A 16,472-nucleotide genomic window follows, 5' to 3' on the forward strand; every position below is an offset into this window, starting at 1 on the left:
GTTTATTTGATAGATTGCAATTAGTTTAAAAGTTTATATAAAGATTGGTAACTTTCATTATTACGGAAAATAACAAATTTAAAAATGAATTTCAGTTGTATTATTTTATTGTGTTCAAACAGTAATTTCTATCGATGATAAGGTAATTGTAATTTAGTAAAAAATAATTCGTACATAGAATTTTAACTTATCACTGTTATTGTTTTTAACAAAATTAAATAATATTTTATTGTTTTATATCCCGCTCCGTCTTAAAATGAGAATGCTAAGACGGATGAGTGGACTGTGGAGTGGAGTGAATAGGGAGGATAGAATAGGAAACGAATACATAAGGGAGAGTAGTCGAATTGCATCAATTGTAGGGAAAACGAGAGAGAATAGGTTGAAATGGTTTGGTCAAGTTATGAGAAGAGATGAGACAGAGGCAATGAGAAGAGATGTTATGAAGATGAATGTAGAGGGAAAGAGAGGAAGAGAAAGAAGATAGCTGGGGTAATTATAGATGTAGAAGATCGAGCTCTATGGAGGTTGTAGGACTAGGGTGGCCGAACCCCATGTAGTTGGAATTGTAAGGCGAAGATAAAGAATAAGAAGGAGATTTTTATATCCCACTCCCACTTGACTCAATTGACAAATTATAGTACTTTGATACCAAATTTGTATTAAAATAACAAACATTTAATATTTTTCAAATATTTGTCTATTGAATTATTAAAAATTACAGAATTACATAAAAACCGTAATCCTATGCTGGGAATAGGAAGTTTTATCAAGATCAAATCCTCGTGGGGTTTATAAACAATTTTATATAAGTTTAAAAAAAAATGTATTTTACTGACTTAAATCGACCTATATTTGTTTTTAAAAGCAAAATAAATCACTTTTTGTATTATTTTATTACCATTATTTAGCAAATAGAAGATCTATGGAACGAGTTAAGACATGGCGACAGTAGTTACGTTACCTTCAATGACTTAGATACATTTTATTCAAACGATGACAAAGTTGAATTCCAGGCTGTAATAAAAGAATACGGGATTAAATTTAAGAATAGCGGAGGTAATCACGATTAGGTACACTTAATAATTTTAAAAAAAATCATATTATAGTAACTATTTTAAGTAAAAAAAAAAAAAAATAGAAAATTATGTAAATTAAATATAATAGTATTTTTTTCCAAAAAAATGCTCTAAAACATTTTATTTTATTTTTTTGTATGATGTGGTGATTTCTAGGTAAAGATGACAAAGGAATAAATTTTGAAAAATTAAAGGTGGCCGCGTTAGATGGCCGTATACCAAGATTCTCTAAAGTGGTAATTTTATTACTATTATGTTATTTCTAGTAAAATAATTGTCTAAACAACATATTTATTATTGGGGTAATTCATCAATTCAAAAAAACTTAAAATATATCGAAATAATAATGGTTTTTTAACACCAACGAGGAGACAACCCTTTCTACTCTATATACAACATAGTGACCCGGGAATACCTGTTCGTATCCACCCTAAAATACACCAAAAAAAATAATTATTGCTGATGTGAGTTAATACAAAATAAGAATGTACGCATATGGGATAAAACTGTAATATTTAAATGTATATTAATTATAAAGTATATGTATATTTTACGTTTAATATTATCATAATGTATTAGTTATTACTGAAGCCATGAGGCGGTGCATTTACAATAAACTTAACTTATGTGCTCTGTAAAATATTTTATGTAAACTTAAAATTATTAGGTAATTTTCCTAAATGCATCATAAATCATTAATTTACAATCAGAAATCCATTGGAATTGTATAAGCCAACGCTAAAACCGATTTTACGAAGTCCATGTCGACATCATTCAGTAAACATTCGACATGTTTTAAGAACAGTACAGCTAACTTGAGATTTTTCTGTACATCACTGGGATCGATCAGTGGCTTTTTCGCTTCGTCTTTATACTCCACTTCTTTCGTTCTCCTAGCGGAGTACTTATTAATAAACATGCTTACTTCGTCAAAAGTCTCAGAAACGTTTTCACCGACGGCATTCGTGGCGTCGCAGCCTATAAACAACAAACAGCTGTGAATCAGTTGTGTTCTAATATCTTCGATGGCTGACTGGTAATCTTCTGGCGAAGGATTTTCGACGTTTAAGAAATCGATAGTTGCGACAAAGGCCTTGTCGTCTTTCAAACCGGTTACCATGGCGAAAGAGTTTGCCGTCTCGTACATTTTAGCGTTCACTTCCGTTCGGTTTTCTTCGGTGACCAACAACAAGTGAGTCCATAACAATCGCAACTTGACCATTTTAATTTGGGTCATGTATACTTGGTGAAAGTTTTTTATGCCTTGCAATCCATCATACAGGATGGTAGGCTTTTTGGCCTGCATGAAAGCGTATAAAAACTTAGAACCCGCGTCACCCCATCGAATGTTTTTGCCGTACAACTGTCGATATTCCCACATTTCATCGTCAACCCATAGAAATGCATCGGTGTTGAAGAACAAGTTTTTGATGTCGAATATACAGTAGTTTTCTCCAGTGGCCTCAATCAGGGTCTGACGAATCACATCGAAGTGTTGGCTTAGGTGTCCGTGCATGTTCGAAAACATGCTAGATTTGGAAGAAGTGGTCGGGTTTAAAAAATCACGGTAATCGGAATATAAACGGGATTCCTGATCAGTCACGTCGAATTCGTTGTGGCCCGGACAGCCTTCCATAGACGTTAGCAGTTGTTCGGTTATCATTTCGTGTACTTTAGACATTTGTACGCTGTCGAAGTGATTCCAATAGGAGAAAATGCCATGAACGTACAAATAAAACATCCATATCGGATAAAGGACATGGTCGGCATAAACGGCGTTGATGTTGTAAAGTATCACCATCATGATGCGAGGAATTTTGTGAAACGAAGAAATCCTAGTTCTCAAAGTATGTGCATCGATGACGGACGTGTTCTTTGCCGCCGTGATGCGCATTATCGAAAGGCATATCGTTTGAATTCCACACACTGTGTTTTTTTTTATGACTTCAACGGTCCCAGCCATATCTTCAGTTGTGCTTAGTTGGGGAATTGTGTATCCCATGGGCAATTTTTTCAAAAAATTATAGTAATCATTTTGAAGCGATTGTCCTCTGCAAATAAAAAACAACTAAATATGCGAGAAAAATATTTTCAATACTATAACTGAGATGAAAAAATTAGTAATTTTAATATTTTTTTCTAATTATATTAAACTTAAGAATTGGAACTAAAGTTACCCAAAAAAAAAAAAATCATTTTATACGTGTCATTGTTATGCTGTATGGGTAAAGTGGTTATAAGTCTATTATACCTAAGTGCTCAATAAAAAAATACACGGTAGGATTTTTTTATATGTATATTACCTATAATCTTCTGCTTCTTTGTCATGCGTAATGTCCAAACAAACTGTGGTATTTATGTCTTCAAATCTAGCTTGTTGTATGAAAAATGGGGTGCAAGGAAAAACGTCAGCTAGTTTATCACATTTCTTAACAATGTTATTTAATGTATCGGCCATCTGTGCCAACAAATTGGTATACAAGTTCCGTTTAGAATCAGTCATTTTATTTTCATTTAAATCCTCGATAAACTGGTCGAATTCATAACCGAGTTCTTCAGTCAAGGATTTGTATTTTTTTACAAAACAGCCACCATGAGTCACGCAAGTTTTCTCCAATTTTGCGTCAGTGATTTGTATTGTAAAAATAAGAACAAGTATAATCTCGTACAAATTGACGACAACGGGGTTGACCGTCCCACGAGGATTAAATGCTGAATTAAATTCCATTTGATTAATACGGTAACTAATATCTAGGGAAGTTCTATTGCGTAGTATTCTTTTCCATGTAGAATTAATTTCCAATTTATTTTCGAGTAACTTGCCCATTCCATTTAATTTAATACTACCCTGTTCTGTTATTATACTGAAATTCATATTATGATATTTATCGTAGACTTTTGAGCGGATTATTGTGTTTTTCCCCATATTTTTAGCTTCTGAAGTTTCACAATTTTCTTTATGTCTGTCCAATTTAGGCGGTAAACTCAGAATTTCAGGGTCGTGATCACAGCCCTCGTTGATTTTTTCCTCAGACGCATCTTTTTCATCTAGAGTTAGACCGAAAAAATCATTTATTGTGAACGGTTTATTTCTGTCGATCAAAACATGCAAGAATGGTAGAAAGTCGTTGAGTATTAACATTGCAAACAAGTTAGTATTCGTCAAACCGGCACATTTGGTAGCGTCTTGAATTAGGCCACGTATATCATCGATACTTATCTTCTTATCCCAATCATTATCTTCGTCGAATTTCTGTAGAACGCCGAGGACATTAAATTCGTCTATTTTACCGGTAGTATGGTCATTGTTCTCAATGTAAACTTGTAGAGCATGATATTTATCGCTGTATAAAATACTTTGATTTAAAACTTGACGCCATTTTACTTCTTTGTCATTTAAGATTTTGACGATGTCCTCTCGGTCCAATTTAGCCGCTAATGATATTAGTTCTTCGCTGTAAACTTTCGAATATAGGATTAAAAGTAAAAAAATGAAGTACGTGTTCATTTTTCCAAAAAAAAAAAAACCTCTTTATATTAGGTATCACACTACTATATTGGGTACACGCTTATAAAATATACTATTATGTTCTACAAAACCTGTACTGCGATTACATTTTTTTTAAATTGTCTAATGTTTTTATTCTAATCCGCTGTTTGCAAACACGTATGTGAATAATATTTTCTTAGATTTCAATTTTATCATTGTAGTTATTTTATTATTGTGTTTAAAGAAACTTGTTAACATTGCATTGACAAACGGCAAGCAAAATATTTGTTGCAAGTGTAAAAAATAACCCGAGATCGCTGTTGTTGACAAATCCAAAACGCTCATGAACTCCATAAAAAATACTTCTACGGTGTTGTTAAAACTCCGTTTTTGTCAGACTATCACAGTAATTTGACATTTCTGTAAAGGAAATTACAATTGTTTTTCATCTAAATAGAATATAATTGTTGTAAAAATCACCAAATTTTCACAGTAACTAGAGGAAAACTCTATCGCTGTACTTAACCGTTTTTAAATGTTTTGATTACACAATAAACTAGTTTAATAGTTTTTCTTTAAACATTAATGAATTTAAAAATATTTGATAAATCTAAAAATTCCCACGCAAGCACAGTTACAATTCTCTGCTTCTATAGTATAGATTCACGCAAACCCTGTTATACATTACATACAGGTGGAAACCAGTTAGGAGATGATAAAAAAGTTAATATATAAACGTTTATACCACAACTTTAACAATTACAAATTTGTTAGTCAAATGTTATAAAAAAAATTTTTTTTCAAATCGGATTTGTAAGTACCTAACTTTGGAAAGAGACTGCGCCTTCATTTGAATGGTTTGGTATTATTCCTTATATATTCGACGAACACAAGAATAAGAATGTACACGTATGGATTGATTTATAATACCACAGTAATATTAAAATGTATATTAATTATTAAGTATATGTATATATTACATTTAATATCATCATAATGTATTATTGAAGCCACGAGGCGGTGTATTCACAATAAACTTATATGCTCTGTAATATAATTTATGTGAACTTAAAATTATTAGGTAATTTTCTTGGATACCATATTGAACAAATACAATATATTAGCAATCAGAAATCTTTAGGAATTGTATAAGCCAACTCTAAAACTGATTTTATGAAATCCATGTCGGTATCATTCAGTAAACATACGACATGTTTTAAAAACAGTATAGCTAACTTGAGATTTTTCTGTACATCACTGGGATCGATCAGTGGCTTTTTCGCTTCGTCTTTATACTCCACTTCTTTCGTTCTCCTAGCGTAGTACTTATTAATAAACATGCTTACTTCGTCAAAAGTCTCAGAAACGTTTTCACCGACGGCATTCGTGGCGTCGCAGCCTATAAACAACAAACAGCTGTGAATCAGTTGTGATCTAATATCTTCGATAGCTGACTGGTAATCTTCTGGCGAAGGATTTTCGACGTTTAAGAAATCGATAGTTGCGACAAAGGCCTTGTCGTCTTTCAAACCGGTTACCATGGCGAAAGAGTTTGCCGTCTCGTACATTTTAGCGTTCACTTCCGTTCGGTTTTCTTCGGTGACCAACAACAAGTGAGTCCATAACAATCGCAACTTGACCATTTTAATTTGGGTCATGTATACTTGGTGAAAGTTTTTTATGCCTTGCAATCCATCATACAGGATGGTAGGCTTTTTGGCCTGCATGTAAGCATATAAAAGCTTTGAACCCGCGTCGCCCCATCGAATGTTTTTGCCGTACAACGGTTGATAGTTCCACATTTCACCGTCATCCCATAGAAATGAATCTGTGTTAAAGAACAATCTCCTGATGTCGATTAGACAGTAGTTTTCTTCAGTGGCCTCAATCAGGGTCTGACGAATCACATCGAAGTGTTGGCTTAGGTGTCCGTGCATGTTCGAAAACATGCTAGATTCGGAGGAAGTGGTCGGGTTTAGAAAATCACGGTAATCGGAATATAAACGGGATTCTTGATCGCTCACGTCGAATTCGTTGTGGTCCGGACAGCCTTCCATAGACGTCAGCAGTTGTTCGGTTATCATTTCGTGTACTTTAGACATTTGTACGCTGTCGAAATGATTCCAATAGGAGAAAATGTCATGAACGTACAAATAAAACATCCATATCGGATAAAGGACATGGTCGGCATAAACGGCGTTGATGTTGTAAAGTATCACCATCATGATGCGAGGAATTTTGTGAAACGAAGAAATCCTAGTTCTCAAAGTATGTGCATCGATGACGGACGTGTTCTTTGCCGCCGTGATGCGCATTATCGAAAGGCATATTGTTTGAATTCCACACACTGTGTTTTTTTTTATGACTTCAACGGTCCCAGCCATATCTTCAGTCGTGCTTAGTTGGGGAATTGTGTATCCCATGGGCAATTTTTTCAAAAAATTATAGTAATCATTTTGAAGCGATTGTCCTCTGCAATACGGTTCCATGGCTGCGTATACGTTCAAGGTATTAACGCAAAATAGCAAAGCAAACAATAGTGAATGTTGGCGATCCATTGGAAACAGTTAATTTACCGACGATGAAAATTAAAGATGATTACTTTTAATTTTAAGTTCTGAAAAATATACTTGGTCGAGCGGTTACAGCGTGATTGAGCTTTAGACTTTTCGATTAGAATTCTGTAAGTGACTGTTCGAGTCAGCGCACTTATAATTGATATAGTTTGATGACTAAGCAATTATATTAATTACAAAAGTTAGCGCAGTACTTGGCGGGTAGCAAATTGTTTGCTAAGCGACATCTGGTGCATCACATAAAAAAAATGCTTATTACACAAACTAATATTAAAACCTATTCCAAATAAAATACTATTAGAAATTTCAGATGCGAATTTATAAGCAAATTTTATTATAAGATCTTAAAAATAACCATGTCAAAATAGATAGGTATGATGTCAAAATACGAGTTTATGAATCGAATGCGCAGAAATGGCGATAGCTTTTCTCCGCCTATGATTGGCTATAAATTATATCTTATCAGGAAATTATATACCCGCCAAAACTTTAGTTTTTAAATGATGTATATAATAAATAGAACTAAAGTAGAGAATAATTAACTATGAAGACTGTATAAAGAGTATATTTATTTTGTTTATTTAAATATAATTTAAAATGCCTCTTTGTGTTATTGATGGATGTTTAAGTGGCAGTAGGCGCAAAGGTCTCAACAAAAATACACACATCCATCTTCACAAATTTCCTAAAATTGAGGAATTAAAAAAAAATGGGTTTTGCAAATTCAAAGTAATAAACCTATTAAATGTAGATAAAGGTAACAGATATTATGTTATATTTAGTTTTTCTCGAGATAAAAGGAGTTGGTGTTGTTGTAGCTTTTGTATGTTCATTACATTTCAATGCTAATAATATTGTTGAGAAAACTTAAGTACCCAAATTAGCAGGCTATTTACGAGGAGAGCCAAATTCAATACCATTGAGGTATGATATTAGTAAGATACACAGGCACCGGTCCAAGTCTAAGTGTTCATAAAAAAGTGTAGGGCGCACATTGGACGAAAATGAGTCGTACATTGGAACGGTGCCGATAATAATTTTACTATAACTACAATTTAGGTTATGTAATTTGTATTAATAGAGAAGTATGGTACTCCCTTTCATTACCGAATTAATTTTTTTGAAAAAAAAAAATTTTCCGTGTCCATATCTGGAACTTTTTGTGTACACAGTAAATCACAAAAGAGAAAATAAAGTCATGTCCTATGTAATGGGCAGTGGTAGTGAAAGGGTTAAATTACATTTTGTATCATTTTTTTTTTTTTAATAATAATTGTTTTAGTCAAGAAGGATTAGCTAATAGTAGAACACCATATTTTATATGAAATTTCCTTATCTATATCATTCTTTTCAGTTAGCACTAACCCTAAGTATTTAAGCTTGGCTCTGCTGAAAACATAGTTTTTTATACAATTAAATATATAATAAATATGTATTCATGTATATATTTTAAATCATACACAGGCATAACATAGAAAGGTTAAATTATGCAAAAAAGACTTCTTTCAATTACTTGTAAAAGCGTTTTCCTGCAACCAACATAGTTTAGTTTATCCTTATTCTAAGGAAATGAATACAGTAGGTAGTTCTCTCTTGCTTTTTGCATCACAGTTGATGAGCCATTACGTTTTGTGAGATGTACAAGCTGCTGTAGTAGTAGTTACTGTGTCTTACCGCTACGTCCTTTTAAGCGCCCTTAATTAGCAGGAGTTACTGTATATATATTCTTAACCCCAACCCACAGGGGTTAGATTGTGAAAAGATCTATAAAATATGTATATTGTTATAATCTCATTCCTTGGCTTTTATACATTGGAGCATTAACTACACAATGTGTGATATTAAAGACATAACTCTATAAGAAATGTTTTTTGTCTATTAGGAAAAATCAATGGAATAACTATTAGATTTATAATTTTAATTAAAAATAAATTATTTTAACATAATGTCATCTCACGGAACACATGTAAGTGATAGCATGAATATTGATTACTACCGCCTGATAACGTTTGGAGAAAAGCAAGATCGCTGAAACTGCGTATCACGACAGTTGATATCATACCTACCTATTTATTTTGTCATGAGAATAACAACACACCAATCAAGGGGGTGGGTAGAAAGGAGGGAATTAAATTTAACTATGTATATCATTCTAATTGTTATATATCAGAATACCTAGTACCTGAATACTAAAAATATTGAATTCAATAATTAAAATTAAAATTTTGTTGAGTATATTATTATATATATACATATTATTGGAACCTAAATGGAAAGTAAACGAAATTATTTTGTTGATATCATTATTTAAATATTAAATAATAATGTATTAATAAATCCCAAAATTATGAAAAATGTATTAATGCATTTATATTTAGTGGTAAAAGGCAAGGATTTGTTTTGGGTTGACTTTGTTGGATTGGTGTAAAGGAGGTGTCAAGATCAACTGTCTTTTAAGATGTTAGTATACCATAAAAAATTAAATAAAATACGAACACTTTGTTATTTCTAAAAAAGAAAAAATTCATTTACATTTGCCCCGTTCGTTTACATTTATCCCACTTGACCCTAGATATGATATTTTAATTTTTATAGTATGTAAGCGAACAATAATGCAAAAAAGCCCAATGGTCATTTTCTTTAACGTAAAGAAAAAAAAGGTATCGTCACTGGTGCATATGTATTTACTGTGATTCATATTGGTATTTAATATATTGTTGTGTATACAAGTGTTCCACAATCTATGACGTTTTTTAATTTAACAACTAAATTAAAATTATTAAAAACAACGGTCGTATCTAGTATTAATTTACAAATAATAAATGAACACGTATACAATATTAAAAGCAAATTACTAGACTTCTTAACGGCATTTATTAAAACCGAATACCTTACAGAAAAATTTAGGGTTTTTTTTTTTTGTTGCAATTATAAACCATTTTTGTCTGGTTTTATTATTACATTAAAGGAAAACATTTGTTTTACATTTTTCTTTAATTGGCTAAAAAATATTTTAAAAAAAATAAAAAACCATAATTTTTCAGTTTTGGGGGTAAAATCTGTCTATTTACACCCACCCTAGAACCAATCGCACACATTTTCGGTTCTATAAAAACACTGTACAAGTAGATATAATCGCGCGCGGAAAACCCTGTCTTTTTGTAAATATTATTATTTAGTTGGTATTTTGTCGTGAATAAACGACGTCGGGCTAGGAGGGAAGCAAAGCCAAAACATTACCACTCAGTGAGGGTGATACAAAAAAAAAAAAGTAGACATAATCAAGAGCGTGTCTATGACATAAATCATAATATATTATTTTCTCAAAAATTTGTTGTCGAACTTTTTCCGTTGTTAATGAAAAATTATACTTTGTTCGCAGTAAATTTATAGATTGCTAGGTACTTATAAATGAACCAACAGTCAACAAATATTTGAAAAATATTTACATTGTAGGGTCTACAGGGGTAAGAGCTTTCTAGTAACTTAAAAATACTTATTGATTGATGACATTTTTCATCAATAAAAGAAAACAAATTAAACGTAATGTGATCTACGTTTAATTTTTTTTAACAAAGTGGAGAATTTATATATAATTTTCAATTAAAAAAGCTATAAATAATAGATAGTTAAAAGGCTATCTCTAATAATATTACTACAGTAGTGTGAAAAGTATCATACTATTGATATTATTACATGAGGTTCATAAGGTTGTCCTGTTTATGGGGCAGATCAGTCGATTTCTAAATTTATAGGAAGGAACAGCTGTATTAATTAAATGAAGTAAAAATAAATATAAAAAATCACCCATTTTATTTAAATGCTTCCTGTAGTTGCTTTGCGCTTACAAATAAATTGGGGTTGAATTTTGAAAGGTGATTAGTACTTTTCAGTAAGATGTAATGATAAATAATTAAACTTTATTTTTGTGGCAGCAACCATTTCAATACTGTATTGAAAACCAAAAATATTGGAGGACATTTTTTTACATTTGTACATTTAGTTAATCGAACAAAATAAAAGATTGTAATGTTTGATATCGACATCTAGTAGGTAGTCAAGGCACTAAAAGGTATCGATTTAAAGAAAAAAAAGTGTAAAATTGTCAAATTTTACAAGGCGTAAAGTATAGGCATTTTAACATCACAGGTGTAATGGGCGCATTGTCTCTAATAGGTAAAGGTAATACCCAAATCCATTTCTGACTTTAAGAGTCTCTGTAACGAATTCGATGTGTTAACGCTTTATTTTGCAATATTAAAGAACACTAGTTTATATGTAACTGTTACCACAAAAATGAATTAAACACGAACAAATAATTGAACACCAAATGTTCAGTGAAATAAATCAATTGTTTAAAAAGGTAGTGGATACCTTCCCTAGCTACTTACTGATTATCTGTCCGAACATGGTAAAATGTTATGCGACAAACGATATAATATTTGTGTTTTAATTTAGCTATATTTATATTGATATTATACAGAGATCATCGGTGGCCAAAAGCGATCCATCAGTTAACGAATTTCTTTGGAAAAATTCGATTTAAAAATAATTTTTCTCTCATACAAACTATATATTTGTGTTTTAATAAAAAAAAAACGTGCAACCACCCGTTTTAAGAGGCATGGCGACTTTCACGTGAAAAAAATACCCCCTAAAGTATATATTTTAATTTAAATGGGATATTTTATAGTCCGTTTTTAGGTGTGAAAGTATGGTAAGAAGAGTAAAGAAAACTATTATTTATTGAGATTTCGTTAAAAAAAAAACTATTAAATCTGATCACAGGGTTAATATATATTTGTTTTTTGTCAAACTTGGAAATCAACTGCGGGTGGTCTTGTCATAAATAACACAAAATACAAACAAAATTCCAGTAGCGAAGAATAATGGTAATTAAACTAACACATACAATCCAAATTCTGTCTAAACAGGTAATCAGTAACCTTACAATTTTAGTAGAATAGGGTAATAACTTTAGTCATCTTTAGACATTTCTAAAGATACCTTAAATTACTCAGAAATGTTTTAAGTTCATCAAAAATTGTACACATTGTGTACACTGATTATCGGGGATAACTCAACCTCTGGCTAATACTACAATATGCTTAATTATATGTAAATATATATTTTTAACCATTCATTTTGTTATAATAAATAATAATAATTAGTATTATTTTAATAATGTACGCAAACCAAATTGCAAATAAGTTTCAAATTATTATTCAATTATAGTTAACAAAGGTAGCTGTAAACATTTTTGCATGGAGTGTCTTTATTGTACCGGTTTTAGTGCATTAATAAAACAAAATAAATTATTTTGGAAATGATTGTATAATAATTAATATAATATTGTACACTACATTATTTATTATAATGTAATAATTTTATATTTTAAGGAATGTAAAGATTAAATGTTTAAATCTTATTACTTTTAAAAATAATAATTATTTTTAACATTCATATTCTATTTTAAGATGATATATAAACGTCTGTAATGTTAAAATTTATTATGATAATAGCTAAAAATTATCATTTTTATAAAGAAGTATAAAAATTATAATCTTTAAAATATTATATCATTACATTAAGATAAATTGACTTCGACTGTTTCTTTAAAATCATAATAAAAACCAGAAGCTTCTATATCGTCAGAATCTTTATTATTAGATTCTTCTTTGTCAGAATCTTCAATGTCAGAAATAGTTCCAGTAGCAGTGCTGAATGATAATTTCCGGATCGTTGCATTCTTGAAACAACTGAAAATAATAAAATAATGAAAAATAGTATTTGACATTAATAGTTAATACCTATAGATGATTTGTGTACTTGATACAATCTATTATATAAAGTGTACTACTTATGAAATTAAAAAAAAATAAGTTTATTAAGTTACAATAGAATTGAATTACATACATAAAATAATAGGAATGCGTAGTATTTCATTATAAGAATGTTCGATGGAAAATTAGTCTAGCAAACAAGTATAGGTTTTTAGTAGGCAAACGGTTTTTTTTTGTACATTTCGAATAGAAAATAAAAAACAACTAAATATGCGAGAAAAATATTTTCAATACTATAACTGAGATGAAAAAATTAGTTATTTTAATATTTTTTTCTAATTATATTAAACTTAAGAATTGGAACTAAAGTTACCCAAAAAAAAAAAAATCATTTTTATACGTGTCATTGTTATGCTGTATGGGTAAAGTGGTTATAAGTCTATTATACCTAAGTGCTCAATAAAAAAAAAATCGTATAGTTTAATAAAACTTTTTATTAAACTATACGATTTTTTTTTTACTTTTACAGTAAAAAAATACACGGTAGGATATTTTTCTATGTATATTACCTATAATCTTCTGCTTCTTTGTCATGCGTAATGTCCAAACAAACTGTGGTATTTATGTCTTCAAAACTAGCTTGTTGTATGAAAAATGGGGTGCAAGGACTAACGTCAGCTAGTTTATCACATTTCTTAACAATGTTATTTAATGTATCGGCCATCTGTGCCAACAAATTGGTATACAAGTTCCGTTTAGAATCAGTCATTTTATTTTCATTTAAATCCTCGATAAACTGGTCGAATTCATAACCGAGTTCTTCAGTCAAGGATTTGTATTTTTTTACAAAACAGCCACCATGAGTCACGCAAGTTTTCTCCAATTTTGCGTCAGTGATTTGTATTGTAAAAATAAGAACAAGTATAATCTCGTACAAATTGACGACAACGGGGTTGACCGTCCCACGAGGATTAAATGCTGAATTAAATTCCATTTGATTAATACGGTAACTAATATCTAGGGAAGTTCTATTGCGTAGTATTCTTTTCCATGTAGAATTAATTTCCAATTTATTTTCGAGTAACTTGCCCATTCCATTTAATTTAATACTACCCTGTTCTGTTATTATACTGAAATTCATATTATGATATTTATCGTAGACTTTTGAGCGGATTATTGTGTTTTTCCCCATATTTTTAGCTTCTGAAGTTTCACAATTTTCTTTATGTTTGTCCAATTTAGGCAGTAAACTCAGAATTTCAGGGTCGTGATCACAGCCCTCGTTGATTTTTTCCTCAGACGCATCTTTTTCATCTAGAGTTAGACCGAAAAAATCATTTATTGTGAACGGTTTATTTCTGTCGATCAAAACATGCAAGAATGGTAGAAAGTCGTTGAGTATTAACATTGCAAACAAGTTAGTATTCGTCAAACCGGCACATTTGGTAGCGTCTTGAATTAGGCCACGTATATCATCGATACTTATCTTCTTATCCCAATCATTATCTTCGTCGAATTTCTGTAGAACGCCGAGGACATTAAATTCGTCTATTTTACCGGTAGTATGGTCATTGTTCTCAATGTAAACTTGTAGAGCATGATATTTATCGCTGTATAAAATACTTTGATTTAAAACTTGACGCCATTTTACTTCTTTGTCATTTAAGATTTTGACGATGTCCTCTCGGTCCAATTTAGCCGCTAATGATATTAGTTCTTCGCTGTAAACTTTCGAATATAGGATTAAAAGTAAAAAAATGAAGTACGTGTTCATTTTTCCAAAAAAAAAAAAACCTCTTTATATTAGGTATTACACTACTATATTGGGTACACGCTTATAAAATATACTATTATGTTCTACAAAACCTGTACTGCGATTACATTTTTTTTAAATTGTCTAATGTTTTTATTCTAATCCGCTGTTTGCAAACACGTATGTGAATAATATTTTCTTAGATTTCAATTTTATCATTGTAGTTATTTTATTATTGTGTTTAAAGAAACATGTTAACATTGCATTGACAAACGGCAAGCAAAATATTTGTTGCAAGTGTAAAAAATAACCCGAGATCGCTGTTGTTGACAAATCCAAAACGCTCATGAACTCCTTAAAAAATACTTCTACGGTGTTGTTAAAACTCCGTTTTTGTCAGACTATCACAGTAATTTGACATTTCTGTATAGGAAATTACAATTGTTTTTCATCTAAATAGAATATAATTGTTGTAAAAATCACCAAATTTTCACAGTAACTAGAGGAAAACACTATCGCTGTACTTAACCGTTTTTAAATGTTTTGATTACACAATAAACTAGTTTAATAGTTTTTCTTTAAACATTAATGAATTTAAAAATATTTGATAAATCAAAAAATTCCCACGCAAGCACAGTTACAATTCTCTGCTTCTATAGTATAGATTCGCGCAAACCCTGTTATACATTACATATAGGTGGAAACCAGTTAGGAGATGATAAAAAAGTTAATATATAAACGTTTATACCACAACTTTAACAATTACAAATTTGTTAGTCAAATGTTATAAAAAAATGTTTTTTCAAATCGGATTGGTAAGTACCTAACTTTGGAAAGAGACTGCGCCTTCATTTGAATGGTTTGGTATTATTCCTTATATATTCGGCGAACACAAGAATAAGAATGTACACGTATGGATTAATTTATAATACCACAGTAATATTAAAATGTATATTAATTATTAAGTGTATGTATATATTACATTTAATATCATCATAATGTATTATTGAAGCCACGAGGCGGTGTATTCACAATAAACTTATGTGCTCTGTAATATAATTTATGTGAACTTAAAATTATTAGGTAATTTTCTTGGATACCATATTGAACAAATACAATATATTAGCAATCAGAAATCTTTAGGAATTGTATAAGCCAACTCTAAAACTGATTTTATGAAATCCATGTCGACATCATTCAGTAAACATACGACATGTTTTAAGAACAGTACAGCTAACTTGAGATTTTTCTGTACATCACTGGGATCGATCAGTGGCTTTTTCGCTTCGTCTTTATACTCCACTTCTTTCGTTCTCCTAGCGGAGTACTTATTAATAAACAGGCTTACTTCGTCAAAAGTCTCAGAAACGTTTTCACCGACGGCATTCGTGGCGTCGCAGCCTATAAACAACAAACAGTTGTGAATCAGTTGTGATCTAATATCTTCGATAGCTGACTGGTAATCTTCTGGCGAAGGATTTTCGACGTTTAAGAAATCGATAGTTGCGACAAAGGCCTTGTCGTCTTTCAAACCGGTTACCATGGCGAAAGAGTTTGCCGTCTCGTACATTTTAGCGTTCACTTCCGTTCGGTTTTCTTCGGTGACCAACAACAAGTGAGTCCATAACAATCGCAACTTGACCATTTTAATTTGGGTCATGTATACTTGGTGAAAGTTTTTGATGCCTTGCAATCCATCATACAGGATGGTAGGGTTTTTGGCCTGCATGTAAGCATATAAAAGCTTTGAACCCGCGTCGCCCCATCGAATGTTTTTGCCGTACAACGGTT

At 31.0% G+C, this 16,472-nt stretch overlaps 1 protein-coding gene across 1 annotated transcript; it reads right to left on the minus strand.

Annotated features, from left to right (window-relative positions):
* Nucleotides 1-1,785: 1,785 nt before the first annotated feature.
* On the minus strand, nt 1,786-14,849 carry LOC126834966 (uncharacterized). Its single transcript, XM_050567220.1, has 2 exons — nt 13,498-14,849; nt 1,786-3,130 (listed from the first exon to the last, which is right to left on the minus strand). The coding sequence occupies exons 1-2, from the start codon at nt 14,700-14,702 to the stop codon at nt 1,786-1,788; spliced, it is 2,550 nt and encodes an 849-aa protein (XP_050423177.1). The 5' UTR covers nt 14,703-14,849.
* Nucleotides 14,850-16,472: the final 1,623 nt, after the last annotated feature.

This window comes from Adelges cooleyi, unplaced genomic scaffold (genome assembly GCF_023614345.1).
Source record: "Adelges cooleyi isolate 19-005CV unplaced genomic scaffold, UGA_ACOO_1.1 ACOO_flye_CR_arks_rails_tigmint_CR_PRNA_21, whole genome shotgun sequence".
NCBI classification, from domain to species: Eukaryota; Metazoa; Arthropoda; class Insecta; order Hemiptera; family Adelgidae; genus Adelges; species Adelges cooleyi.

Bases quoted from the DNA above. Each gene is read 5' to 3' on its own strand.
- LOC126834966 (XM_050567220.1), bottom strand. From the start codon at position 14,702: ATGAACACGTACTTCATTTTTTTACTTTTAATCCTATATTCGAAAGTT. The intron at 3,131-13,497 runs GTAATATACATA...TTTTATTTGCAG, and splicing joins AAAGAAGCAGAAGATTATAG to AGGACAATCGCTTCAAAATG.